The sequence below is a fragment of the Plectropomus leopardus genome, chromosome 2, assembly GCF_008729295.1.
Source record: "Plectropomus leopardus isolate mb chromosome 2, YSFRI_Pleo_2.0, whole genome shotgun sequence".
Classification (NCBI taxonomy): Eukaryota; Metazoa; Chordata; class Actinopteri; order Perciformes; family Serranidae; genus Plectropomus; species Plectropomus leopardus.
This window is the reverse complement of record NC_056464.1, coordinates 4,734,250-4,761,978: the sequence shown is the minus strand read 5'-3', so window position 1 is coordinate 4,761,978 and position 27,729 is coordinate 4,734,250. Positions and strand designations below refer to the sequence as shown.

The window sequence follows — 27,729 nt, the reverse complement described above, 5'->3', positions numbered from 1 at the left end:
TTAATTTAAAAAGAGTTAAGCAGAAAAGAGGTATTGTAGATCTGCCTAAATGGCTGAGAGATAGCACTATACATGAGCAGCTGCAAAGTTTATGAAGCTTTTTATATCAGTTGTAAATTAATTGCTATGAAAGTGGAAAAAGAGCCTTTCATTGTCAGACAACCCCCAATAAGAGACTCCTGTCATATAAAAGTAACAATTTGTCAGCCTCACCATGAGTGCTTGATAGCAGTATTGATGATTTGTCATCCAGATGTGAGAGAAGAGAAGTAGGACAGGAGTGATCCAGCATCTGCGCCAAGACAGACAGACACATTGTTAAAATCTCTCCCTGCTGAAAGAATCACGATCCTCCCAGTCAAATATCTGTCTCACAGCACTCCCTGTGAAGGAGGATCATTATTCTGATCTAACAAAAGATCTTAACACCTCTGAGGCTTTTAGGGGGCCACATTTTCTATTTTTCCACAAAGTTTAAAGTATTACTTGGAGACCCTGCTGGCAGTGAAGCGTGTCCATGATGATGTTGGTCTGTCATTTGGTCAAGAACAAGAGCTCTGGACAGCTACCGGCCAGAATGCCATGAAATTTGGAATGGATATTTTTAGTCCCTAGAATATTCCTATTGATCCTGGTGACCAATTGATTGTTTTTCTTGAGGTATTAGTGCCACAATCAGGTCAAAAATGGAAAGACTAGGTTAATACAAATGACCAAAAAAGACATTTTTCCAAATAATTTCTCATTCAATTTGTAACCAAACATGTAAAAAAAAAGATTTTCAGTTTTCTGATATCCACCTCCAATATATACTTCTCCACAGTAATACCATGGCGGTGAGTGCAAGGCCTATTTCGCTTGGGTGCTCATAGACAACAACAAAAAAAAAAGTCCAAAAACAGTGGCTACAGTTCCATGCACAACAATTTTACTATATTATTCTGACTATGACAATATTCTGAATTTGATTAAGATTTTGGTCATATAAACAGCATATTCTGTTCAAGTTTGGGCTGTCAAATGATGAATTTGATTCATTTTTTAAAACTGCGATAAATTGTTGAATTTAATGGTTGATCGTGATTAATGTTATTTTTTATTGCAGCTTTTCAAAACAGTTTTGAAGTCAACAATTAACAAGGTAAAGCAATTCTTATCAGACTGTCCTAATGAGGAATCGAATGACAGCATTTGTTGACTGACGTTGGCTGGTCTGCAGTCAGTTTCCACCCATGTAGCAGTGCTGTAAGTTAACGTTTTTTATTCAGTTTCATTCACAGGTCTGTGGCGTTTCACACACTCCAAAATGGTGCTTTGCCATCTTTGGTAATGCGGTTGCCAGCTGACATCAGTTTGATTAGTTGCACCTGTGTGCTCAGCTCGTGAGTGGTAGCTATTTCAAGACTTTTTAGGGACTCCAATGTGCAGAAATATTCAAATACAAATTAACACTACATGTAAAAAAACTGTGTGTTTTTTCTGCATAGGACTAGCATAAAGGGCATGTCTTTTTTTTGACTCATTGTTACCTATAGAACCTATTTTCAATTAGATATTTTCAGGTCAGAAGTCAAAGGACCGTAAACAGTCAACGTTAAGATGTATTTCTTTACAGAAACACATTTAATGCTGAGATACAGGCCTATATAATTTTTAAAAAACTTTTCTTACACCTCTTAAACTCAACAAGGCCGAGCGACCACCATTGAAGCTTTGGCGACACCTTGTAGGGGGTCAGGACCCCCAGGTTGGACACCAGTGCACTAGATAATCCTCAGATCTGAATTGTTTGCAAACTAGTTTCTGCAAAAGAATGAATCTGTTTGAAAACAGCTGACCGGGTGTGATTGTGTGCTATCTTTAGTGCACAGTTGGAGAACCAGTGTTGGGCCTCTCTGTGATCTGTGATATGGGACCAACTGGGCCAACAGCAATCTGGAGCCTTCACAGAAGACACAGATCCTGAGTCTATTGGTGGACTCTCACACAGTGCCAATGATGCTGACAAAGGAGAGCGAGCTATCGCTCTGCAAATGCCTCTAGCAATTTCGGTTCATCATCAGTCCAGGCCATCCTGCCAGCTCGACTGCACATGCACCCAATGCAGAGGTACCTCTTGGCTCTACATGAGCAGAAAGCTCTTTCTAAAGAGATACACTATTCCCCTGTGGAACTTGAATGTGTCAAGACAAGGCAGGTAGAATTAAAGGCAGTTTAAAGAGAGGTCAATACTGGGCAGCTCAACAGATTTCAAGTCTACAGTTATGCTCAAAGCTCTCTGAGGCTGTACTTAAGCACAGCAGTGCTTCAAGCTTGTGCTGATGACTTCATGCATGTATACCAATGATAAGCACATATAATGTTTATATTTGTTATGACAGCTTGGTATGTTACCATGTTGACTTCTGCTGTTTAGCACTAAACACAACCACAGACTGTTTATCAAGAATGACAATGCATTCCCACTATGTAAAAATGAAGCCAAAATTTCCCGGATATGGCTACTGCACATCTTGCTCTACTGATGTCATCAAGCCAGCATCTGTGCAGTAGGCCTGGTGATCTCTGTGGTATCAAGTTGCTGCCCAAACACAAGACCAATGACAAGTAGTGCTATTGATCGAGAGCATACAAATTGTCAAGCCCATTCTTATTCTGAAGTTGTCAGATAGCGCCGCCTTTGCAGTGATTTCAGTGTAAGATCCCAATGCCAAAAACCACCTTTCACATCTGCATGATGTTCAGCTGGACGTTGTCAGCTGAGAATGTGGCCATACAGAACTGTTCACAGTGTTATTATACGGCACTGGATGGCCAGACAGCAAAATACAATGGACAATATGACAACATGACAATACGGCTAGACGGAATCTATCGCGTCTGCATGATGTGCCCCAGGACGGCTTCAGGTTGAAATGCTGTTGCAAACAACATACTGTAAGGAGCTTGAAAGTCCCTATAGGGCCAGCAGGAGGGGCAGTGGATGGATCCAACAACCTCTGGACTTTCATGTGAGAGTCTAGTATTTGCTTCCTGTCTGAATGTGACTTTTTTTTTCACTTTACCATGTGCATTCTTCCCCTTATTCTATCCTAACCATCTTGGCCCTTGTTACCTGGCTGCGACAGCATGTGGTTTTGTTGCCTAAACATCACCACGTGCAGCATAATCCCATAGTGTTCTTGCACTGACATGACGGTAGCGGCATCCCACAACGTCAGCAGCAGATTCAGAAGGATACCTAGAGCATAATATGTAGATGCAAAAGTCCACTGCAAAGTAGCAATATGTGACAAGTTGGAATGAGAATGTGTTTCCATCTTCATTATACCATCTATGAGCACAACATACACAAGAGGCTGAGGAGAATGTGGTTAGTTTTGTATTAAGCCATCAACCAGTGTATTGGATGCAGTGAAATTTGACCTGCTGATAGTAGTATATAAAAATCAAGGGCTTACTAAAGTTAGTAGGATTTATTCCACTAACTTTAGAGTTGAGAGTTTGTACCAAATTTCATGGCAATCTATCTTATGATCTTTAAGGGATAGGGAGCTAGTGCTTTGCCTGTTTAAAAAAGTAATGGTGTACGAAACAGATAAAAACTTGGATGTATTTTTGGTGAATAGAGGGGGTAAATGTCATGGCCAAATGGCAAAAGTTTGAATGAGGAGCTAAGGGGGTGCTTTTGGCAACTTTTGCCTTCTTAATCGCTTTGTAAATGAACTCCATACTTTGTGAAGTAGTCCCTGAAAGTTTATTGGCCATTGTTACGGTTTTTCTGACAGTCTTTATTTTGTGCCTCAGTAGCACTGCCAAACCAGCAGATGATGAAGAGGGATATAGCTCTTTAAATAAAAGATCAATAAACATTTGAAGCTTTTGTTGTGGATATTAAAAGATAGCAATTTCTTCAGAAAGCCCTCTCTGTGTTGTGTTTATGAGTTTAGTCCATAGGTCCCAATGAAGCTTATGGGTGAGCACAATGCCAAGGTACTTGTTATATGTAATTATATTGCCTTCCTATTGATAAATATAGTTTTAAGGGATGGTAGTTTTCTAAAATAAATAAACACTGTTTTAGAGGTTTTTGGCAGAATCTTTGACTTCTTGCACCAATTTAGGAAGCAAAATCGAAAATCGATTTCGAAAATAGATGACCCATAAAAACAATTTAAGGTAATGACAAATCTATTGCCTCTTTGATCATGCATACAATTGTAGAAAAAAAAGCTTTTTCACATGTGTCCTACAAAGTGTGACAGGACTGTCCTGTGGTGATGGATGTGGTGTGTTGCACAAAGCACTGCCAATGGCTGAAGGCTACTTCCCGTGCTGCAATTAAAAATAGAGGAGAAATTAATGAGTAGGGTTTCTGAATGAAACTGTACAATGACAAATCATCATTACATTAACACCAAAGTAATAATGTTTTCTGGGCGAAACATCAGCCTTTAAATTCCGCCACCAGGTTTGTAAGAACAAGAGTCTACAGCAGGGATACTCAACTTTCTTTGCCCGGGGGCCACTTTTGTAAAATGACGGAAGTTATGAATCACCTGTTTTCAACCTTTTAGTGTTTGCTGTCCTTATTCATCTTTGCCAAGAGGTAAATCCAATAGCAGCAGCCCCACACAGGTCAGGTGTATGCAGGGGCGTTTCAAGGATTCAGTTTTAGGATTAATTTGGGGCTCCATTCAATTGGGCCTCTGTCAGATGGTGCCAGGGGTCTTTATGTAGAGAAACAACCTCTATTTTGATGGTTTTTCATGCACTTTGGTACCTTTGCATTAAAAGTACAACAATAAATTCCAAATGAGAATAAAATTATTTTAATTAGAAATTAGAAATTAGTTCGCACAGACCAGATTTTGTTATATGCTGCATGTCGCCAACTCATGTCATCAAATTCGGCTGCTTGGTCAGTGATTTCCACATCAGACACGGACAAAAAACCAAACAAACCTTTTGCGACAGTATGATACGCCACTAAGCGGTGTCAGGTTGTAATGTCATGTGATGGCGTCATTAGGACGACATCATATCATAAGGAGCTGGAAAAGCTGTACAGGGCTGCTGGCAGAGGTTGTTTTGTTGCCTAAACCTAACTGTGTGGTGTTTTACTGACATGGTAAGTTTAATTTGAAAAAGACCGTATGCGTCCAACAAGCAGAAACTGTGTATTTCCTGTGAAAATTTAGGTGTGTTTTAAAAGTCCACAATGCATGTAGCAGGCCTAAATTGACACAGGGCCCCGTATTTTTTGAAATGCTTTGTGCCAGAGAAAAAGACAGAGGATCACCAAAGATATCAGTGTGAAATTGTATAATCCATCCTGTAGCTATTGAGACAACTTTGCGCTGGAGAAAAATTCATAATGAAACTGTGGGGGGCCCAAGGCAAAAAAGCCCATCAAGGCCCTGACTGCTATGCTGATGGTTTTACCTAACATTGTGTGTCTGTCTGCCACTGAGTCTGGAGCAAAGTAGTGGTCAAACTAACAAAGTGAGTTTGCTATCCCTTGAGCTATGCTGAAAGCATGGCTAAAAGCCCAGGTTGCAGTCAGGGGTAGATTATGACACAACGGCCCCGAGGCACAGTTAAAAAAAAAAAGCCCCACCATCTCTCCTATATGGGAGCAAGACTCCCAGACACGATGGTTTTTCCTCTTTTTTTGTTGTTGCTTTGCATCTATATGTAGTCATGATGAATGTTTTTAGTGGCTTTGTATTCCTTTGTGGTGAGTCTTTTCCTGGTCAGTACATGTTATAGCAATTTGAATGACATTTTGCAGGTGAAGGCCTCTGACACTGACACTTTGGGCCCTTGATGCAGCCATGGTTGCAGAAGTCTAACAAGCAAATGGGTTAAGCTGTGAATCCACTGCTACTAATACTAAAAACTAATAAGACAAAAATTCTCATTCCAAGTCGTTACATATCGCAGCTTTGTCAGTGGACTTCTACACTCCACAAATTATGCTCAAAAGTATCGCCTGCACCTGCTGTTGACGTTCTGGGATGCTGCAACCAACACCGGGATGTCAACAAAAGCACATGGTTAGGGTGATGCAACAAAAGCATGTGGTTCTGTTTGGGCAACAGAAACACATTGGCAACCAGCCAGGTTGTCAACAAAAGCACATGGTAAGAATTAAGCTACAAAGGTGTGGGTGGCTTGGTTTAGGAAACAGAAGCACAGCGTTAGGTTTAGAAAATAACATCATGGTTTGGTTCTACATTCACACAGGAAGCAAACACTGGGCTCCCAGATGACAGTTCACAGTTTGTTGGACCTATTTATTACCCCTCCCACCTTCCCTTAAGGGGCCCTCGTGCTCCATGTTGTTATCAGAAGGTTTTCAACCTAATGCTGTCCAGCAGTGCATCATATGACCACATTCAACTAAAACACAAGAAACTTGTGCTCCAGAAAAGGCTAAGCACTCACTTAGGATCCTAGGGTCACTGATCAGCAATTGTGACTTAAATATGAATGCTAGAGAGCAGTAATAGAAAAAGAAAAAAAAAAAAAACAAAAACAAAGGAAAGAGGAAGCAGAGCCAGAGTGGCAGGTCTGAATGGACTCAAAACCACCCCCGCCTGATCGGGCCGAAAGCTCTGCTACCTTCCCCTCCTCCCCGTCACACGGACAGGGATTTCAACTGAGCACAAGAAACTTGTGCTCCAGGAATATACACACTAAAGAAACACACTTAAGAACTATTATGGCTGGTTCCAACTGGTTCCATCCAGCCATGAGTTCTTTACAACTGTGCCAGGTGACTTTTGTTGTTGGTATCTTATGCCATAATGACTTACAAAGAGGCAATATTTGACAAATTCGTAATGAGAGCAGGGTGAAACTAACTACTGTGAACTGCTGTTGTTGCCAGTAATCTTCTGAAAAGTAACTTTTAGTTTACAGGAAGAAGGAAACACACCTACAATAAAAAAAACATAGATTTGCAAGCCCTGACAAAGATTAAAGATTGATAACAATAAATAGAGCGAACTGTATAGAAGAAATACACAAACACACACACACATTAATTATATATATATATATATATATATGTGTGTGTGTGTGTGTGTGTGTGTGTGTATTTAATATCAACTCTATGAAGGACAAAGGAATACATATTGCATGGTTAAAGTGGAAGAATTAAAAAAAAAAAAAAAACATAAGAAAACCAAAACAGTGTCAGTTTGCCTGTGACAAACTGTCTCTTTTCTGAAGCCACTTGATCTAAACACACAGTCTTTTTCTAAATACAGCTTGGGGAAAGCATCAGTAGTGCAGTGTCTCCTTTGTTGTTGCAAACAAGAAACATTCAGACTGTAAACCCACAAAGAAACGTCAGATTATCCATTTCTAAATTTACCCCCACCCCCAAGTCTTGCAGAGGAAGCTGTGCAGCACTGGCCAAATTTTGATTTTCACAGAACTGAAGTGAAGAAGAAATGCTTTGCTGATATTCTTTATCCAGGGTTTCTGTTGTTACATAAGGGTTGAGTCATTCTTCATGTTGCTACCATGAGGATAATATGTTGGTTTGGTGCAGGTAATAGGAATGCTTCCTAATCTGCTTTTCAACAAAAGAGATGCTGAGCAACAGGCAGCCCCCGTGTGTCAGAACAGGTGCTTAACATTACCAGTCAAAGACAAAATATCTGTTGTGATGTCACAAAGATAGATTCAGACTGCAGGCAAATCAGATTTGTTTCTCTAATCAGATCATTAAGGCACTGTTATTTGCAAGTGATTCATTTGGATTTGTTAACTGGTAACTCTAAATTGGCTGTAGGTGTGAATATTAGCATCAATGGTTATCTAGTGACCTGTCCAGGTTGTACCTTTTGTCCAATGTCATTTGGGGAAGGCTCCAGCCCATCCACAACCCTTATGAGGTTAAAACGCATTACAGCTAATGAATGGATGAACGATAAGATTTGTGCCCAGACATCACTGACCTACCTGCATGGGTTGTTGTGGTAATGACATATGTGTCACTAGCTATCTATGCTGGTGATTCTGCTTTCCAACGTTTACCCTCATGAAGTAAAAAAGTTTTGCCACATAAATTGACTATTGAAAAAAAGTTGGACCGTTGGACTGTTTAGGCACGCAGTTTTTCAAAAAGCGACCATCATTGCATGGGAATGATTGAGCATTTCAAGGATACCAGTCATGATACTTTAATCTACTGCCAGTAAACCGTTTCACCTATTGCATGCTCTAAACTGATGTTTTTTAAGCATTCAACAACTTTTCCAGTCTTTTGTTGCCCCTTTCCAACTTTATTTGGAATGTGTTGCAGGCATCAAATTCAGAATAAGTGTGGAGTTTGAACATATTTAAACATATCTTGTCTTTGGCATGTTTTCAATTGAATACAGGTCAAAGTTTTGCAAATAGCTGCATTCTGATTTTATTTACATTTTACACAACGTTCCAACTTTTTTTTACAATTGGCGTCAATCTCATATCAAACTGTTGACTCCAAGTGACTCCCAACACACACTTTGAGCTCACTCAATGACAGACTGGACTTTGTGATTGGCAGCTGATAACAGCCCCAGCCAGTAGTCTTCCGGGGCCTTGGGATTTGGCCCTGTTGTAGCGCTCTGCTGTTCTGCTGTCTCTGTTGATGAGCCATGGTCTCAGACTGTATAGAACTCCTCTGCCAGGCTGCTGACAGAGATTACATTTCCAAACTGACACCATGATCTGCTTCAGCTTCTCTGCACTAGTTGTCCTTATTTAAATGTTAAGAGTTTACCGCTTTCCATCTAAGGACCTGAGCAGCATTTTGACATGATTTATAATTCATTGATTTCTGTACATTTATCAACCCTACAGAGTGTAATTACCTCTGCCAAGGAGGTTGTGTTTGCGGTTTGGTTTGTTTGTTTGTTTGTCAGCAGGATTACGGAAAAACTACTGGCCAGTTTTCGGGAAACTTGATGGAAGGGCGTAGCATGGGCCATGGAGAACCCATTAAATTTTGAAGCGGATCCAAATCAAGGGGCAGATACAAAAATGATTTTTCACCTTTGGTAAGATTACGAGACAGGACATTTGGCCTTGGCAGAGGTCTGTGCTCTCCTAGTGCCCTTCTAATTACTGTTGAGTTTGAGTCAGACTTCTAGTACAGTTTGCATCATCTCCTCCACTGTTGAAGATTCTTGGTATTGTTTGGCCATAACTGTACATGGACAACCTTGAGCAGTAAATAAAAAAAGTAGAAGAAAGAATGTAAGGTGCGTGTGTGTTGCTTCAGTATAAAATGTCGACAGATTCTGCAGTGGGCAAACCAAACCGATGAGCTGCTAAGCTGTCTTTCGATAGGCTTTGTGTTGTATCCATTGATTTGTTTTCACTGCCACTCACAGTACCGACCACTCACAATAGACACATTAGGATTCAGTTCATAAAAACATAGATGAATCGGTGGATCTGCAGCTGGAACCATGCAGAGATATTTTCATAGATGAATGGTTTTATGACTGCACCACCCATCATATTGAAATTCAAGATGCTTTGTGCAACACTTTGTATGCTTTTCCTCAAAATCCAGATATAAATATTTAATATGCCTGGAAACTTTAGGAGTGAATTGAAAATATCATTCACCAATGCTTGGTCATTCTTTTTCTGTATTGGAACATAATGCTATAAAGTAATAAGCCCTCAGAGTGTGAAGATTTCTCTGTAACACCTTCTATGTAGACCGCATCTATAATGTGTTATGAAGGCATTTATAGTGAATTATAATGTATCCATTATGCTTCATGACCACACTCATAAACACACAAAATGCTTAATATATGCACTATACCTGCAGTCATAAAGCATTATAGATGTGACTTATAATGATCTAAAAGTGGCAAGTGTCTTATGGATGCTCTTCACCTCTTATAAACTAGAGGTTGCCTGATGGGGCTTATAATGCATTATGAATATCGATACTCATCTCACATCAACAATAAACTGTAGTAAGGACTCATAGTGTGCTATAACAGTCCATACAGTATCCTTCACTATGAATGGCTTCATAATGCATTATAGATGTGGTCTTTGCAGAAAGTGTTACAGACTACATTATAGCTTGGCATCACCAGACCAATTCACAAGTTAGTGTGGAACCTCTCAGTTTGTATGTGATTTCTTAGCAGCCGTAGCTCAAAATCATAGACTTTGCAAATAATGGATATAGCCACCGCAACACCACCCATTGCTTTGTGGACTGCCATTTTGAAGCCTTGGGTTTGGCAATCTCGCTGTTGCAATCTTGGTGTGGCCATATCTGGTCAATAGTTCTGTTAACAGCAGTTACACTTCAAGAAGAGTACATGAGAGAGAGAGAGTGCGAGAGAGAGAGAGATGAAGCCTTGATATACACCAATAGTTAGACTCAAATATATTATTTGTAACTTCTGGTGCTGCACCAAAAAGCAAACTGAAGGTAGGAATCAGGCAAAAGATCTCTAGAGTGTACAAATAGCTCCCATATATTTTTTTAAATGTAATACAGGGACATATCAGTCTAACAGAGATCTTCATCAGACATTGTCAAATTTCCATCACAAAGCGCAACAAGCAATGAACAGACACATTCATCACTCAGGCGGTTGTGATCTGCGTGATTAAGAGTCGGTCTACTCCAATCAGAGCAGAGCAGGACAACTATGTGTGGTACTCCCACATAGGGGGCAATGAATAGCTTCATAGAAAGAGCATAACAGATTAAAACATCAAGATTATACAGCATTATATACATTAAATCCAACACATCTATAATTGACCCTTAGGGCCCACTGTAATATTAAACACAATCGTACCACTCTGCATACAAAATGCACTTTTCAACATCGCGCCTTAAAAAATATCATACATTAATATTTTTTTCTACATTCATTGTGTTAAATTCTTAACCATCATCAGTCCTAATCACAAAAATTAAATATTTATTAATTTTCAGAGTTTTTACCCTTAACATGCCATGATTTTTCACAGATTCTGAGATGTTATACCATTTACAAGCATTACAACAGTACATGTTTTGTCTTTTTTAAATTATTTTCTTTCTTGTTGTTTAAACATTAATATGAATGGCTTTCTCAACTGTTTGCTAGAGGCCTTTTTTTATTATAGCACTAAGGAAAATATGTGAATAATTTTTTCAGTGCTTTTTTCTTAGTGTGAACACTATTCATTTATTATTTTAGCTATAACTAGTTACAAGAAGAAAAAAAAAAATATAAGATTGAAATCTAAATCCGAAATTTGCAGAGTGTTAGAGGTAAAGAAATAGAACAATTCTTTTTTCAGAAGGACGCTAATGATGTCCCCCTCCCCCTGTGGGGTTTTTCACGTGCTCAGTCATATTGAATCTCAGTGTGAAGATTGTGTTTAAATGAATTTAAATGCACAGCCAAAGGGTTCCTTTGGTCATTAATGCGTATGCTATGTTCATGCTCTGTAATACAGGTCTTAAGACAGTGTGTTGTTTTTCCAACTGTATGTGGGTCAAGCCACAGGAACGTGTGTGTAGACTATTGGTAAATCTATCTTTATTTTGAACATGCTGAATAAAATAGGAGAGCAAGATAAAATCTGAACAAGAAAAACACCACTAGAATGCCCATCAGACATATTCAGTAAACAAATGTATGTATTTCATGTACAAGGTAGATTTATTGTCATTTTTCTCAAACGTGGTTTAAGAAGAAATGGAATTAAAGTTGACCCTAAATCCTGTCTGAAAAGGAGTATGGAGGAAGTGAATACTTATCAAATTAAAATTAAAAAATTAATTTTAAACATGAATATTCCAAATTTCTGCCCCAGTATTCACTATACACACCTTGATCCTAATAAAGAATTTAAAAAATACACATCACACATGGCATTTTGCTTGCAATGTTTACATTTTGCCAGCGCTGTGTCTCTGTGATGGCTGCTGCTTATGGTCTGGCACCTGGTTGCTACTTTTTTATAAAGCTCCAACATGACCACGCCTATTAACATCCTGAACATAGACAATAAGAAGAAAATAAGAACATCCAACATGTTCTCATCCAAAGTCGTCACATATTGTCGCTTTGCAGTGGACTTCTACTTCTACATGCATAGTGAGCACTGTCAGTTTTGGTACTTCAAGTACAGTTGGTACAGTTGGTACAGCTCGTGATGATTTTTCACCACTGTCCACTGCTGTCTTTTACAAAAAAGAAACAAATTCATGAAAAGTGGCTGACAAATGTTGATATTTTCTCAGTTTAAGTGTCAATACCAGCTATGATAGATCTACCCTGTAGTTTTTCTGAATTCTTGTGTATTTTGGGTAATTTAAAACCTATAAAACTGGTGTATAGGCTTGGGTGGCGTCACACTATTATGGTATATCAGGATATTTTGAAATCCTAAGGGTATGTTTTTCAATTCCGTCATAAATACATGCGCTCCTCTTCCTATTAACCCTATAACACCTGAGCTAATTGGCTTGATTTCCTTCATAAACATGGGCAGAACACAATGAGCAACTTCAGAAGTGACCCAGAAATAAGAAATAAATTTGAAAAAAAAACCTGAAAGAATTACCTGAAAAACCTAAAACAAACATATGAACAAAAACATTGGTAAAGTTAAACAAACAGAAACAAAAAAGCAAAAAAGAAGCAATGAAATTACCTGAAAAAAAAGCTTTAAAACTACAAGCTAATAATTCTGTAATATTTAAAATTCTTTTAAATATTTAATCGTGATGATTCTAAATGTAGTTCTCTTGACATTTTAACCGAGCTTAGAAAAACATAATAATTTTCTAATTCTAAAAAAAAAATCATGCAATCAAACCAATTTGTACTGGGTTCAAAGGTTTAAAAACTTGTGAAAGGCATGTGAATACAGCTCAAAAAAAGTGACGACAATCCAGGTTTTAAAGGATGAAACTCACTGTATGTAGTGCACAGCGCGTACCACCAGAGCCCAGTCTCCGGCCTCTACTGGTGGAACAGGCAGCTGAGCTGAAATACGCAGCGACACCTAGTGGTGGAGGGAGAAGTTACAGGACTGTAAACAGCTGGTGGACAGCAGGCAGAGAGAGACTGAGAGGAATAGCATGTTTTTTATATCTAACTTGGTGAATTAAGGATTTATTTGGACTGAACTGGAGTTGTTGCAACAGTGGACTTACTAACTCAGTTACCAACAAGTGTAACCAACACGGTTTTGGTGAATTTTACTTTTTATTTCATTTCGGTCAAGTTTGAATAAAGTGTGTTTTATGATGAGTTCAAGAAGCAATTAAGCGTCGTCAGTCTTCTGTGACCGAGAGAAAGTTGAATTCAAAAGGTGTACCGTTTTTCCGTATTCTCTGTTAATTAAAGAAAATAGTTTTGAGAATGTGATTTTTCTTAACATTTTGTGGCTGTAAGTAACCACATACCCAGGAGAAATATCAGGAAGGTATGAAGGTATGAACTATTACATACCACCCATGCCTACTGGTATAACTGGATGATCAGCTTTCATGAAATCACGCTTTTTTTTTTTCTGTAATGTCGCCACTCTCAAACTAGATGAAATGCTGTAAATTAGCTATTTTTTTCATCCTCTGCTGGATGCAAAAACACATTTATAGCCCACTTGCCTGCTTGGTGTCATATGAGACGCAGTGGCACACACTAGACATGTCACACAGTCATTAGATAAAGGTATGGTTGCTGTGATGTGCCGATCTGCGGAGCGAATGTGAAAACTGCGGCTTTAGATGCATGTCGGCAATATGATGATTCATGACATGTGTCAGCCCACGATGCCACCAGTGTGGGCTTCCATAGATTTAACATAGAACAATGGCTGTGGGAAATATAATGCATTTCATACACTGATGCACAGAGATGCCATTTACAGTGGAGATGCTGGGAACATATCCTTACTGCTCTTTGAAATGGTTGATCTTGTCCCTATTTTAAAAGCATTAAAATGCCCTGGCAAATAGCTTGCACCAAGAAATGTTAACTTAAAGTAAATGTGTATTGTCCAGAAAAGCAACATAAGCAGAAAAAAAAGCTAGCTTTGTGATTCTAAAATGACAAGCTCAATCACACAACCCTAACCCTAACCCTAACCCTAACCCAAACAAATTTATAGTGGCCATATCAACATACCATAGTTCCTAGCCTGCAGGGTGTCTCGGTTCTAACTTGTTTCAGCTCCGATTAGTAAAATCCAAAAACTCAAGTGAGGCATGAGAAACTTCAACAAAGTTTATTTAGTAATGCAGGAAAATACTGATGGTCCATTCTTCTGGTCCTCTACCGACTTGATGCTCTATTCAGAATCATTATCAGAATTGGGGTTTATTTGCCAAGTACGTTTACACATACAAAGAATTTGACTTGGTGTTTTGGTGCAAAACAATTAACATAACGGGAGAATAAAAATAGTAACTTTAAATAGAATAAGATACAAGATAAAATTATTGAAGCAACATAAAAACATAAAATGAAAAATAGAATACAAAGAACACAAAATGTGTGTACAAAAGGTGCGGTGGAGGAATTGTACAGTTGTGCAGAAGTTGAAGTTGCAGTGCAAATATCTTCCATCTAAATTAGCCCACAGTGTGCAGTGTAAACAAAGAAAGTCAAGTCCAGCCTTCATAAATGTAACACATAAAAACTGATTTAGCCTTTCATTAATATAATTCCTCACATAAAACAGTATAAAGAAATGTTCCTACACGAGAAAGCTTATTTTGATCCACACCTGTGTAGACTTCGTCTACGTCGTTTCCAAGCACAATGTCATCCTATCCTCATTTATCATGCCAACTATTCTGCCCTATGGCATCATAGTTGTGGTGAACAGCCTAGCCCACATTCTAACAGAAATATTATAATAAGTAATGCAAATAATGCAGCATTCACAATATACAGAAACTGTTTATGTAAACCTTAATAAAACTATAACCTATATTGTATGTCATATACCAACGCAAACATTTTTTCCAAGAATATAATAATAATAATAATAATATTTATTTGTATAGCACCTTTTATACATGAAATACAGCCCGACGTGCTTTACAACAAAGACATTACATGCACTGAGTGCTTCACATGAAAAGACATTGAGGACATAATAAAACCAGCACGTAGAAATAAGATGAGGTCAGAATAGAATACATAGAATGCATCTTCACATGGATAAAACCAATTTGATAATACTGGTAAAAGTAAGATAAAAGTAAGGCTTAAAAACCGAATGCACAAAATACATAAGATAAGATGGAAAATAAAACTCAATGAGATCATATTAATAAAAAATAAAGCTTAAAAAATAGTGCATAAATCCATAAAATTAAGGAAAATACAACATTTTAAAGAGATGCAGCAGTGTGTAAATGTGATGCAAAGTCACATCAAGTGGCTCTTACAAAGTTCTTGACACCGTTTTTTTCTTGTACAAGTTTTAAATTCTCTTTTTATACTACAAACTGACTCCTTGCTGACACAGAGGAAGGGGTTGGGAAGAGTGGCCGAGGTCAAATTGTGATCAGGGCCACTAAAAGGTTTGTGCCGGCCCTGCAAACAGACATTTCTTGCCTTGACAGTGACAGAGAGGCATCATCACAGCATTATTTAGGTTGTATTAAATGCAGACCTCTCCACCTTGCATTGTATTAACTGATGCTTTTGGTTGCTACAACAGGATTCATTAATGATCACTAAACACAGTGCTTCCAGTGCGGGCTCCTTCTAGGACAAAATCTGCTGGAAACGGAAGTGCTTTGTCTAATGTGGATCTATTTTGGAGTCTTTAATATGAACAAAAAGCCCCCTGGAGAGCACATATCTATTATTACCCATTATTATGGGACATGTGCATGCGTTTATCCTGAGCGACTGTGCGTTCTATAGCCGGCGCTAGGATCCGGAGGAATGACCTCTCTCTCTCTCTCTCTCTCTCTCTCTCTCTCTCTCTCTCTCTCTGTCTTTCTCTCTCTCTCTCGCTTTCGCTCTCTCTCTCTCTTTATTTCTCTCTCTCTCTCTCTCTCCCCCCTCAAGACTGTTTTAAAGTCTCTGCCAGACTTGGGCTCACACGCTATTTCCTGGATGGACGGAGGAATGGAAAGCTTCCAGCGCCTCTCCATCACCGACACCGACTCTCCCCTCTCTGTGTGCCCGACGAGCGCTGCCTCCACCGCCGCAGCCGCAGGAGCGACGCCGCGCTGTGTGAATCTCCGCTGCTAGTCTCCCCTTTCTAACCCGCTTTCCCTCCTTCTCTCTCTCCCTCTCTTCTCTCTCTCCTCGCTGCACATCCACGCTCCTCCAAAACCACCAGCATCCGAGTGTTATGCTCATATCCGGGGACATCGGGGGGATTTTGGGACGGAAAGACTCTTTACTGGACCTCTAAAAAAAAGAAAAAAAAGAAACATTTCTCCGCCCTCCACGGTGCCTCCAGTCTCCGTCTGCGCTGCGTCTCCGGCGCTGCTTTTTACGCAGCGAAGGCGTCGCTGATTTGCCCGCAAAAAAGGGAGAAACTCAACAGTTGTTGCTGCTTATTGTTTGCATGTCGACGTGCACATCACTACCATGTGGAGGCTACTGCAATCGTGTTGTTGCTGCTGGTGGATTTTCTCTCTCATTTTGCCTGCCTGCGTGCTCCTCTGGGCCGAGTGTCATCCTGGTAAGTTTCCCCTACAAGTCAAACACTGTGTTCTTCTTTCTGGTGCTCGTGTCAATGAAGGAATGTGGTTATCAGTGTTGCGCTGTCAAATGCATCTCTTCATTTGGGTATCCTGTAACGGGTCACCGGCTGGGAAATATTCGTGCCTTTTTTGCCATGACGCGCTTCCCCGGCAGCGGTACGCCGACTGGAAACTGTTAGGGACGCAAAAAAGGGCATTTAGCGAAAGAATTAGTATGCAGCCGAGTGACCTGTTTGAACCTCCTCATCCCCATTAAAAGCACATCTCCATCACAGGAGCGTGTTTCCCCCTGCTTCCTCCCCTCTGCTGGAACTCTCCAGCTCTCCAATGCCACATTTTCTAAAATATTTCCACTCAAATAGCAAACTAAGGATAAAAAAGATATAATAGGGTGCCATTTAAGGAGCAGCAGGTATGGTAGTTGGCTGGTAGTTGGGTCAGGGATATGGGTAGATAAAAGGAGGAAGATGTGATGCCTTGTCAGCCGGCGGCGCGTACGCCAAAGCCGTTATCTCACCGCCTGGAGCAAGACAGCAGGGCTGTGAAGCCCCTTCACACACTCGGAGGCACACACAACCCCCCCAAAAATTGCAAATCTGTGCTGAGGGGGAAAGCAGACCTCGTGTCTGTGTTTGGGATTGTCATGTAGACCCCTCGAAGGGGCTTCCAAAATGTGACTCTAGATCTCCATATGGCTGTGGAACACTCTGACTGACTGAGAAAACACTGCTTCCTTTCTCTAATTGGGCTAATCTCCAGCTGTTATATAACACAATTGAACGATTTCCCACATTTGCAAACAGGGAACCCTCTGCTTCGGTTCAATCACTCCTGGGCCCCCGGTTTGAAAGGCTTCAAGCCCCTCAGGGGCCCATACATGAAGAGGAACAACAACCTTTTTTCGGTTGCTTTTACTGTCACACAGAAAACAGTAGAAATGTGTTGTATCTAATTGGAACAGAAATCCAACAAATCATGTTTGACCTTGACCGGGGTGGCCACATAGGCTCCATTCCTCCAGCTGTACAAAGAGCCAAGAATTTCACACACGCTGTCCAACCCTATGGAAGCTTGGAGTTGGATTCAGGAGGTTTGATGTTCTCATATTCAGCCACCTCACAGCTTTAAAATCAAGTCTTGTGCATGTATATAGTGATCATATTTTGCAAAGGAGTTCCTCTTTGAATCAATAACAATAGAATTAATCGATGTTGGACAAAAAAATCCCAATATGTCCAATCAGATATCTCTAAATGTAATCATCGTGACTAATGGTGCTTTCAGAGGATATTTACGCCCAAGAAAAAAAAAAAGAGAATGTGTAATGTGGATTGAGAGTGATGGAGAGGTCGGTTTGACTCAACCAGATAAGCTCTGAAATGTAATACAGCTTCAAAAAAAATGACAAATTCCAAATGGAACCTTTTACATGATGATAACAGAAAATTCCTGACACCGTCCGAGCGGGGTATCACGACCCGAACTTGATAACGTGTTGATGTATCACCCAGCTCTGCTCTCAAATCTGTGCGTAATATGAACAAAACAGCCTTCACTAATTCTTTAATGACTCCACTGGCCCCTGGTTTTGGGCTCGTTAATCCAGTCCGAGGGGCCACTGTGATGTTAAAATTCACCCGGCTCGCGTTGGAGCTGTCAGCCGAAGCTGTCTGCACAGATATGACACGTTATCACAGAGCCGGCTAGTCGGGGCCGTATTAGCCTACTTTTCAGCTTGCCTAGATTAGCTCTTATATGAGTCTTAAGAGATGTCTTGAAACAGACAGAGTAGGAGATTGAGTCAGAAAGCAAAGGATGTTGACCACTGAGCACAGACGCTGCTTTTACAAATCCATCCCAGTATTTTTACTCGGCAAGGGTTGATTGATAGACTTCACTTTTTGAAATGAATCTCTTGTTAGACATTCGGGGGCTCAGTGTCGAGCTCCTGCACCCCTCTCTATTTATCATCACGCATTTTGTGTGATCACAAACCCGGAGAGAAATAAAGTGGAAGAGAGATCGGCTGTGAGAGATGGATGGTGCTGATGGATGGATGGATGGATGGATGGATGGATGGAGGGACAGACAGCAGGATGGAGAGACTGGTTCATCCCACAGGTTGAGAATTTCTTACGCCCCATGCTGAAAAAACGAAGCCAGCTGTTTTTTTTCACAGACCAAATATCCGAGATGAGTCAAAGCAAATGGATTAACACTTTTTTTCTCTCTCTTTTTTTTTTTTTTCGTAAAGATGCAGTCGTTTTTAATTTCAGAAAAAAAACCGTCTCATTAGCAGGTAAAAACAGTCTGGTTTGAGTGTGTTTGTTGATAGGAAACAAACAGATGTGTGATGCTCAAAAAACAGTTACAAATATTCATTAATGTTGTGCAGATTAAAAATTAAGCAAATAAAAAAAAACTGCAAGGGGGAAATTGGGCGTTTCATAGCAAAATGACACGTGTTAAAATTAGCTGCATTTCATTTTGTCCTTTCCATTGATGTCAAATCAATACTAAAATAAGAGAAAAACAAAAGGCAAACTATGGAAATAGAGAAATATAGGGTGAAGAAAAGGACAGATGGATGATGTTAAGCTTGTTTAGCAACATGACGAATTTCTGGGCAAGTGGGCATCGCCACCGAAGGGCAAATCCACGGCTCAGGACGTGGAACATCGATAATCTCTCTCCCGCTCCGTCTCTTTCTACTTGACCTCCTCTTTCCCCTCCCCTGCCTCCCTCCCTTCTTCCTTCGGCTCGACGGCGTGTTGTCATGATACCGGTTTAGAGCGAGCCCAAGGTGGCCGGTTCATGTTCACGGTGCTGGCAGATGATGTAGGAACAGAGATGAGTGTGCTTCTCTCCTGCTGGGTATCATCATCCGCAGGCTCTCAGCGCTGCTCCCCTTACCTTCAGCTCCCGCTCTTCTTTTCTATTAATAAGGCTCTTATCCAGGAGATTGGTTTGGGTGAAAAAAAAAAAATCACAGGGAAAGGCGAAATCGGCTTTCCGTAAAAAAACATGTCACCCATGGGCCACATGCAAATGTGGATGGCTTTGGTGGCTGATGATGTATAATCAGCCATGAAAGGAAAAAAAAACACTCAGAAGAAGTCAATTTTAGCATTTCTAGTTTTCTGCTTTATTGTCAAGTGAAAAGATTTTCAGTTGTGTTGTGTTGTAATATTGGCTTTCAGGTTATGTGTTGAATTGTTTTGCGAGTCTGAAAACAAAACAAAAACCTGTTTCCCATACAAATCAAATTGGAAATGAGTGTCATGAGAGGAAAAAAAACAGAATTGAGGAAAATGACATACACAATTACAGATTTACAAATAAGATTACATAACTTTACATTCAGTACTGCCCTGTAATGGAGATAATTGATACGGTGGAACGTGATGTGATGTTTTCAGTCCTACTTCTCTCTAATATCATATCGGCCTCCAATGATAATGAGGCTCTTGTTAAGTAGCATTAGGGTTAGAGTTAGGGTTAGGGTCATGAAAGTCAGCATGTAGTCTTTAAATCCTTTTAAACCTGAGAAAATTGGCTGGATTTTTTTGAAAACATGGGAAAAAGGCAATGAGCACAAAACATTTACCTGAAAATTAGTTTTGAAAAAAATGTCAAAAAAAGGAAATAAAAAAGAGAAAAAGACAGTTTAAAAAACAAGGTAATGAGAAAATGACCTGAGGAAAGTGTCTTAAATATATAAGAATTTTGTAAAATAATGTAAAATATTTACATTTCTTTTTTCCCCCTAGCTTTTTTTTATAATCTTCTAATCTCTTTAATTTGTGGAACATTTCATACCAAGTTGCTCATTGCCTTTTTCCTCATGTTTTTGAAAGAACTCAATTTGCTCAGGGTTCAAAGGTTAAATACTTGTGAGAAGAGTCTGAAAGAAGCACAAGTAAAGTAATGTCACTCCAGGTTTCAAAGTTTTTAATGGCATCATTGTGTGTTTTGTGTATTTAACCAACCAAACGTGGTGAAGAATTCCCTCTTGTTTTAAGATTTGCATTACATAAATGTTTAAAAAAAGGAAAGGAAAACGGTTATCAAAGTCTGCATGTAGTGTTTGAAATGGCATCATTGTATGTTTTGTTAATTTGACCAACTGGACTGAAATGTGGTAAAAAATCCCCACTTGCTTTAGAATTTGCATAACATACACGTCAAAAAAAAAGCTCAAGGAAATGCAAATAGAAGCCATCTGAGAACCAGTGATTTATCTCCCTCCATGTATATGCGGGTTTGTGTTTTCCTGCTGATCCATAAAGCGTACAGCTCATCTTTGAAGCAATTCCCTGTGATTTCCTCAGCAGGGAGGCTATGACGCCCGCAATTACGGCCTCGGTTCCAACCCTCAGTTTCTGGGTAGCAGCGCTTCATCCTTCGAGCTTTCTAAGAGTAGAGTACACTGTTTACTCCAGAGTCCACCTTCATAAAGTCATACCTCGCTGCGGAGCAACACCCGCCATGATTCAGCCGAGAAGTGCCGTTAGAAATACAACAGAGATTGTGCAGCGCTGTCGAGTCATGCACGAGTGACCCCACCGCTGCCAACACGCCCCCTAGTCGCCCACATAATGGCCGGTTTGCAGCCACGCAAACATCTGTTTTTTTCTTCTTTTTTTTTGTTAAAGGGAGACAGAAAGCTCTGAACATCACTGCGGGGCGTCCGCTAGCTGACACAGAGCATCACTTTTCCCTTTTCCCCCCTCGTCTGCGGCGTGCGGTGTCAGCGCCGAGGCATCACGCCCCTGTCACCGCGCCGCACTTCAGCCCTGGGTTAACCAAACACACAAGGGAGAGGGAGAAAAAGAAAGAAAAAGGAAGGAGACAGAAGAGCAAAGAAAGAGATGTCTGGCCTTCAATCTGTCGCTCTGTGCTGCGAAAAATGAATGGGCCCTGTCGCTCCTGGCTAGGAGGAAAAACAGAACAGTCATTGTAATCTCACAACAAGCGCCTGAGCTAGCACATCTTCTCACCCCCACAAACACACCGACCCTCCTTCCATCTATCTCTGTCTCCTTCCTCCACCATTTTTTTCTTTTTAATTCACCCTCCTTTCCTCCCGCTGGTGCTTGGAGTGTGTATGCGCATACACCTTTTCTCTTAAATCCAGAGACAAGCCGGTTTGTTAACCATTCTAAGCAGGGCCCCTGTGTCACAAACCTTTTCTCTGAGCCTTTTTGTCGCAGCGATACAGGGAGATGGTTGACATTTAGCGAAGGGATTGGATATGCTCCGTGGCCCTCGGTTGCCAACATTATCATCATCATCATCTCAGTGCTCACCGAGCTATTATCTGGCCTCCGCTGTGGCCAGAAAAACGCTCGCACGTCGGCTCACGGGTCACTTTATCAGTCGGCGAGGGGGCCTGTCAACGCAGTCCTGGCTTTCCTTAATAGATTGATTAAAAGATACAGTGTCATGTTTGTCCGCGTGTGTGTATATATGCAGTGGGGGCGGGAGGGGTGGCAGCTATCCATGTAGGATGCTGCTTTGGTAGCTGCCGCCTTGTCATTAGGAAAGAGAGCAGAGGAGAGATAGAGGGATCGGTAAGCAGATAAATGGAGGAAAAAAGAAAACATCCTTTCTGTTGTGCTATTGATTTTTTCGCAGGAAATGATGCTGTTTTGTTGCACAAAGGGGGAAACTAAAGATAAATAGGTCTGATAATGATAACAATAGTAATGATGATATTAAGTGCAGAGGTGCTAATGATATCTCGCGACGAGTGGAGCCGAGCATGGCGCCGTATTTTGTTTTTCGATCAGCGTTTCCGCTCAGCTGAGCGTGCCTGTTAGGTTTTTAATCTGTTTCTCATCGTTTTTTATATATATATATATATAAATTCATATGCCCCACGGTGCAGCTTGAAAAAGGAGAATGCTGGGAAAGATGGAGCTGTCTGGCCTTCTCCTCAAGCCGCTCCCCGTTTCTCTCAGACTTAATGGGCTGCTGAAAATAAGGCGCACTCTTCAAACCGCCACCCAGCTTCTTCTTCTTCTTCTTCTTTTTTTTTCTCTTATCTCTCCGTCTCCATTGTTCCACTTCATTGTTTTAATCAAGTCCACTGCTGGATTATTTGGAGAAAAGGAGGGGGGTGTTCCCCTATCATTTTCTGGGAAGGTGCCTCCCGAATTTTAGCTCAGTCAGGCTTGTGAGAGCCGTTTTGCAACAGCATCAACCCCCCGCCCTTCCTTCCTTCCTTCCTTCCTTCCTTCCTTCCTTCCCATCTCTCTCCACTTTTCTCACTCTCTTCATTCTGCTTTGCTAAGTCTTGTTTGCTCCCGGCAGGGTTTCGCGTTGGTAGCCATATGTTCTGCTTCCCTCTGCCATTATCACCATCATGCTTTTCATTCATACGTCTGACTAATGCTCTTGGAGAAAGCCTAGATCTCGCATCAAACAGACTTTGAAGTTTTTCCACTATAGCTCAAGTTGCATTGTCTTAAAGGAAAATAGCAGCAGAACACACACTGTTCTGCCTGCATGACTGATTTGTACCCATCAATGAGCTTCAGGTTTCTCTCAGATGGGCAACAAGGGCTGGGTATCAAATCGCAATACTGTTTTGGCACCCACCAAAATGTGTTTGTACCACTGAGTGCTGAAAAATGCCAAGTACTATACACTTAGATTGTTATCAGTTTTCTTGTGTTGCCTTCAGATGCTTTTCACAAGCATTAAAACCTTTGTAACCCAAGCATATTGGTTTGATTTATTTTGAAAACATGGAACAAAGGCAATTAGCAACATGAAATGTACAACAAATTACCTGAAAAAGAAAAGAGAGCAAGAGAAATGTATTAGAAAATTAGCAGTTTTTTATTTACAGCTGGGTGTCATCAGTAGCAGACATAATATTATCTGAAAATAAGCCCATAGGAAAGCATATATACGGAATATAACATAGGGCCCAATTTGGAGCCTTGTGGTACTCCGCAGGAGATGGGCGCAGAGGCAGACGACATATCAACTGTGACAGAGACTGTTAGTCCTTTGTGAATCTGCATCTCTGTGACTTGTATTAGGTTTTTTGGTTTCTCTTTTCTGCCCCTTTTCTAGTCAAGAGCTATACAGGCTGTTCTTGCAATGAGAAATGACAATTTTGACAGCATTTGTGGTGTAGGAGGCTCATCTCACCACACAGCATGAGGAACCCATTCACAGAAGGAGCAAGCTCAAATCTATTGGAAGAGCAAAACCCTGAAAGATGATGAGATGGATGGCACGTGACAATGTGTGGCAGAGTTGGATCTTTTTGTTCAGCCCACTGAAACCTGAGCAAACTGGTTTATTATTATTTTTTAGAAACATGGGAAGAACACAATGAGCAAGATAAGAAGAAATCACCCAAAACTTAGAAAGAAATTAATAAAAAGTGCAGGACAATTAACTGAAAATGAACAACAACAAATGAACAAACAAAGAAGGGAAAATAATTGCACCAATATGCTCAGGTTTCGAAGATTGTCAGAGGTTTGAAAGCAGCACAAGAAAAATTATGTTGCTCCAGGCTTTCAAAGTGTTAACCCACATTTGGAAAAAAACGGAGAAGGGAGGTGAAAAATGTGTCAAAACTATTTTTGTAGTTCTCATAGTAAAGTATCAGTAACAGTATAGGTTTGGTAGCAAAACTCGAGTACCATATTGGCACTGTAATAAAAGGCATTACCTAGCCCTACAGGCAACAACATGAAAGTAAAAGATTAGTTTCTTCTGGCAAAAAGGTCTGTTCTTTTGTTGCCATTCTCTCTTGGTAAACCAATAAATGCTGCAAGACACCCTGGCAGGCTGTGGTTGCGTGCAGGCAGGAACACAACACAGAGGGGAAAAAAACAAAGAGAAAAGAGAAAGACATAGAGACAGCACGAGATGCTGATGAGAGTGGAGAGGTGTATGCAGCCAAGCCCTTTTTTTCCATTTTGCTAAGCGGGATGCCAGCGGAGCTTCTGTGTCACAGAGCAGGGCCGCTGTGTGTTAAAAGGAGCTTAGACTGACAGGCTGTCGGCCGGCATGGAGGCTGACGAGCCTAACTGACGGCGACACCAAACAAACACCGGGAGGTGAGAGGAGAAGGAGATGAAAACAAATGGACACGGCAAAATCCAAAGAGAGAGTTCACACTCAACCTACCCTGCAGATTGAAACCTGTGACACCACCAGTCGTTTTGGAAGCTGTAAGATGCAATTTGATGGGATATTCCTGACAGAGCGGTGGCTGACGGTTGCCAGGTGGCGGTTCTTTTGGCCACAGGCCCTCCTCCCAATCCCCCTTACCGCAGCCACCTTGGCACATGTCAGGACTTTCAGACACTTTGTGTTCTTTTGTCAGGCTCAATAGGTGGCCATTCACTCTGCAGCTGTGACAGCTCTCCGATACAGCGGTGAAAGGTGTAGATGGGTGTTCCTGCCATTTCCCAGAACGCTTTCTCATTTTGAATGTTGAAATGCACTTCACTCGACTTCCATCAGTCATCCCTGCTGACAGAGGAATGGGAGCAGCTGCTTTCTCCCTGAGAAAGGTGAAAGAAATGTCACCATCTTACTATGATATTTGGAGTGTCAGTTAGACAACAGGCCTCGGGTTTTACTTAGTAAGCTTCTCACTCACTTCTTCCTCTTTTCCTCCATGGCCTCGCTCTTCTTTCTTCCTTTTTTTCTGCTGTTTATTAATTCCCTTTATACCTTCCAATGTTCGCTTATCCTTCCTTCCCACGCGGTTCTCTTTTCTGCACTTACTCTTTCGAAAACACCTTATGTTCTATTTCATTTTGTCATCCCTCTTTCCCTCCATCCTCTTCATTCTTTTTTATCCCTTTTCTCCATTTCCTCTTTACCCTTTTTGCCACATTTTCATTTCTTCATGCTTTCTTTGTAGTGCTTCTACTCTTAACAATTTTCTTTTGGTCCTCCCAGTTCTACTTTTCCTCCTTATCATCTCGCCTTGCCTTTCCTTTCTTCTTTTCTAATTTTTGCTAATTCTTAATCATCTTTCCTTTTTTACTCTTTCTTATTATGTCCTTTTTCTTTCTTTCTTTCTTTCTTTCTTTTGTATCCATACAGCAGTATTTGCTTCTTGTAGCCAGTCCCCTGGGTTTCTCACTTCTCTGGTCACATTAACATGCTTCTGTAACCATGGATTATTATTCTGAACACAGCTCAAACTAATGGCCATAAAGTAAAATCCCATTTTTCACCAGAATGGAAAAATGTATGTGGGCGTGCACGCGCGTACACACACACACACACACACACACACACACACACACACACGCGCACGCACACATTCACACATGCATTTCACAGTTGTTAAGTGCTCACAAAGTAGCGTTTGCAGTAAAATTCATTAATGAATTTAGCAATAAAAATTAGGATTCAGGATGAATCTCAAAGTCGGCATCAAGATGCAAAGTGTTGAAGACAGATAAGGACACCTTTGAAAACCTCCTCCTTGGCCGTTAATGAGGAAATAAATATCATATTATCATTTTATGAAGATGAACGGCCGCCATTGGCTTAGACTCAGAGACTGGGAGGAAACCAAACTCTGGCTATTTACAGCCCACATCTTGTTTTTGTAGTTTTGGCCATCCTTCCCGTCAGTGATAATCGTATTTAATGGGTGGGTTATTTGCTGAGATCTGGCTGCTGGAGCAGAGAGTAGTAAAACAGCAACACCAGCAAGCAGATGTTGACATAAGTTTAAAAAATACAGAGAACACTCATGTAAAAACTCAACACCAGTTCACCTGTCATGAGGAGTACCAATCAGTAATTTACTTTGACAAGAAAATTGCTAATCCAGTCTATGCTTTGAGATGACTTATTTTTAACATAAAGCCAGCACTGTGAACTTGAGTCATAAAGATTGAAAGATGTAGGCGTTCACGAGGCATCAAAATCTGAAGAAATAATGCTAATGGGTTGAATCATTGCAGGATAGTTGTGAAGAATCCATCATTTTTGGAGCTCGATCGATAGCAGGTGCTAAGAGCTTCCACTCCCTCAGTTATGATCATTCTGTTGTAGCCAGGTTTGTATCATGGCTCTAGGAATGGGAAAGTTAGACTCAAATAATTTGCAAATATCAGATAGATTTATATTATAATATATTATAATAAATATAATATTTGGTGCAAATATTCATAAATATTAATGGTCCCCAGAGAATAATTCCTACCTACTTTGGCAATTCCAAGACTTTTCATCTTGTGCCACCATCAAGATTTGCACAGAACTTAAGCGATACTTTCGAAATGTTGATAAAGATGACTGAGTTTCCATTGAGTGATGTTGATGATGTGACTTCTCCTCTGGCGATAACATTCCAAGAAGCATGGCAATGGATGTTCAAAGCATTAGCAGCTTTATTTCTATTGCAGCCACCACACAAGCTGTCATTATTTTCAATATAAGGTGTTGTAGGCGTGTTATGCAAGCGATAATGAAAAGGCAAGCTCCTTACACATGGGAGCGGCCACATATGAGGGATTTCTGGGAGGTGATAGTCCACGATTTCACAGAGGAATATGTATGTATGGAAACCTGCCTCATGATGTTGACTTCTTTTTTTTTCAAATCACACTGAAAATGTGTTGCTCAATTGAGTAAAGTCAAGGGCTAACAGCCCAGCCTGATCTTGTAGCTTAAGGTGGATAATGGTAGCAATTTTTAGATGTTGCTATGAAAGTGACATGAATATTTAGCAGATTTTATGACTTGTTTTAAGTTTATACTAAATCGCTGTTGAGTTATAGCACAACTTAAGTTTGGGTATTACATTTAATATTTGTCTCAGTGTGACTACGGGTAAAATTGTTTAGATAACATGGGTAAACTTGGTATTATGAAAACCAAGTTGTTGTTTTTTGGTATAATTTTTTTTCCCCCCTGAGGGAACGTAGAGAGTTAGGTCTGTGTGTAGAAAGGTAGGAAAAGCAGAATGTGTTTTTGCTTACATAGCTCAGCAGTGGCCCTTG

The 27,729-nt window shown here is 40.4% G+C and overlaps 1 protein-coding gene across 1 annotated transcript in view; it reads left to right on the top strand.

The window, feature by feature from the left end:
- Window positions 1-16,048: 16,048 nt before the first annotated feature.
- The window catches only part of ptprga (protein tyrosine phosphatase receptor type Ga), a 517,840-nt gene continuing 506,159 nt past the window's right edge, over window positions 16,049-27,729 (top strand). Inside the window, exon 1 of the mRNA XM_042498811.1 lies at window positions 16,049-16,704. Coding sequence (XP_042354745.1) covers window positions 16,611-16,704 — 94 coding nt within the window. The 5' untranslated portion in view covers window positions 16,049-16,610. The remainder of the gene's footprint in view (window positions 16,705-27,729) is intronic.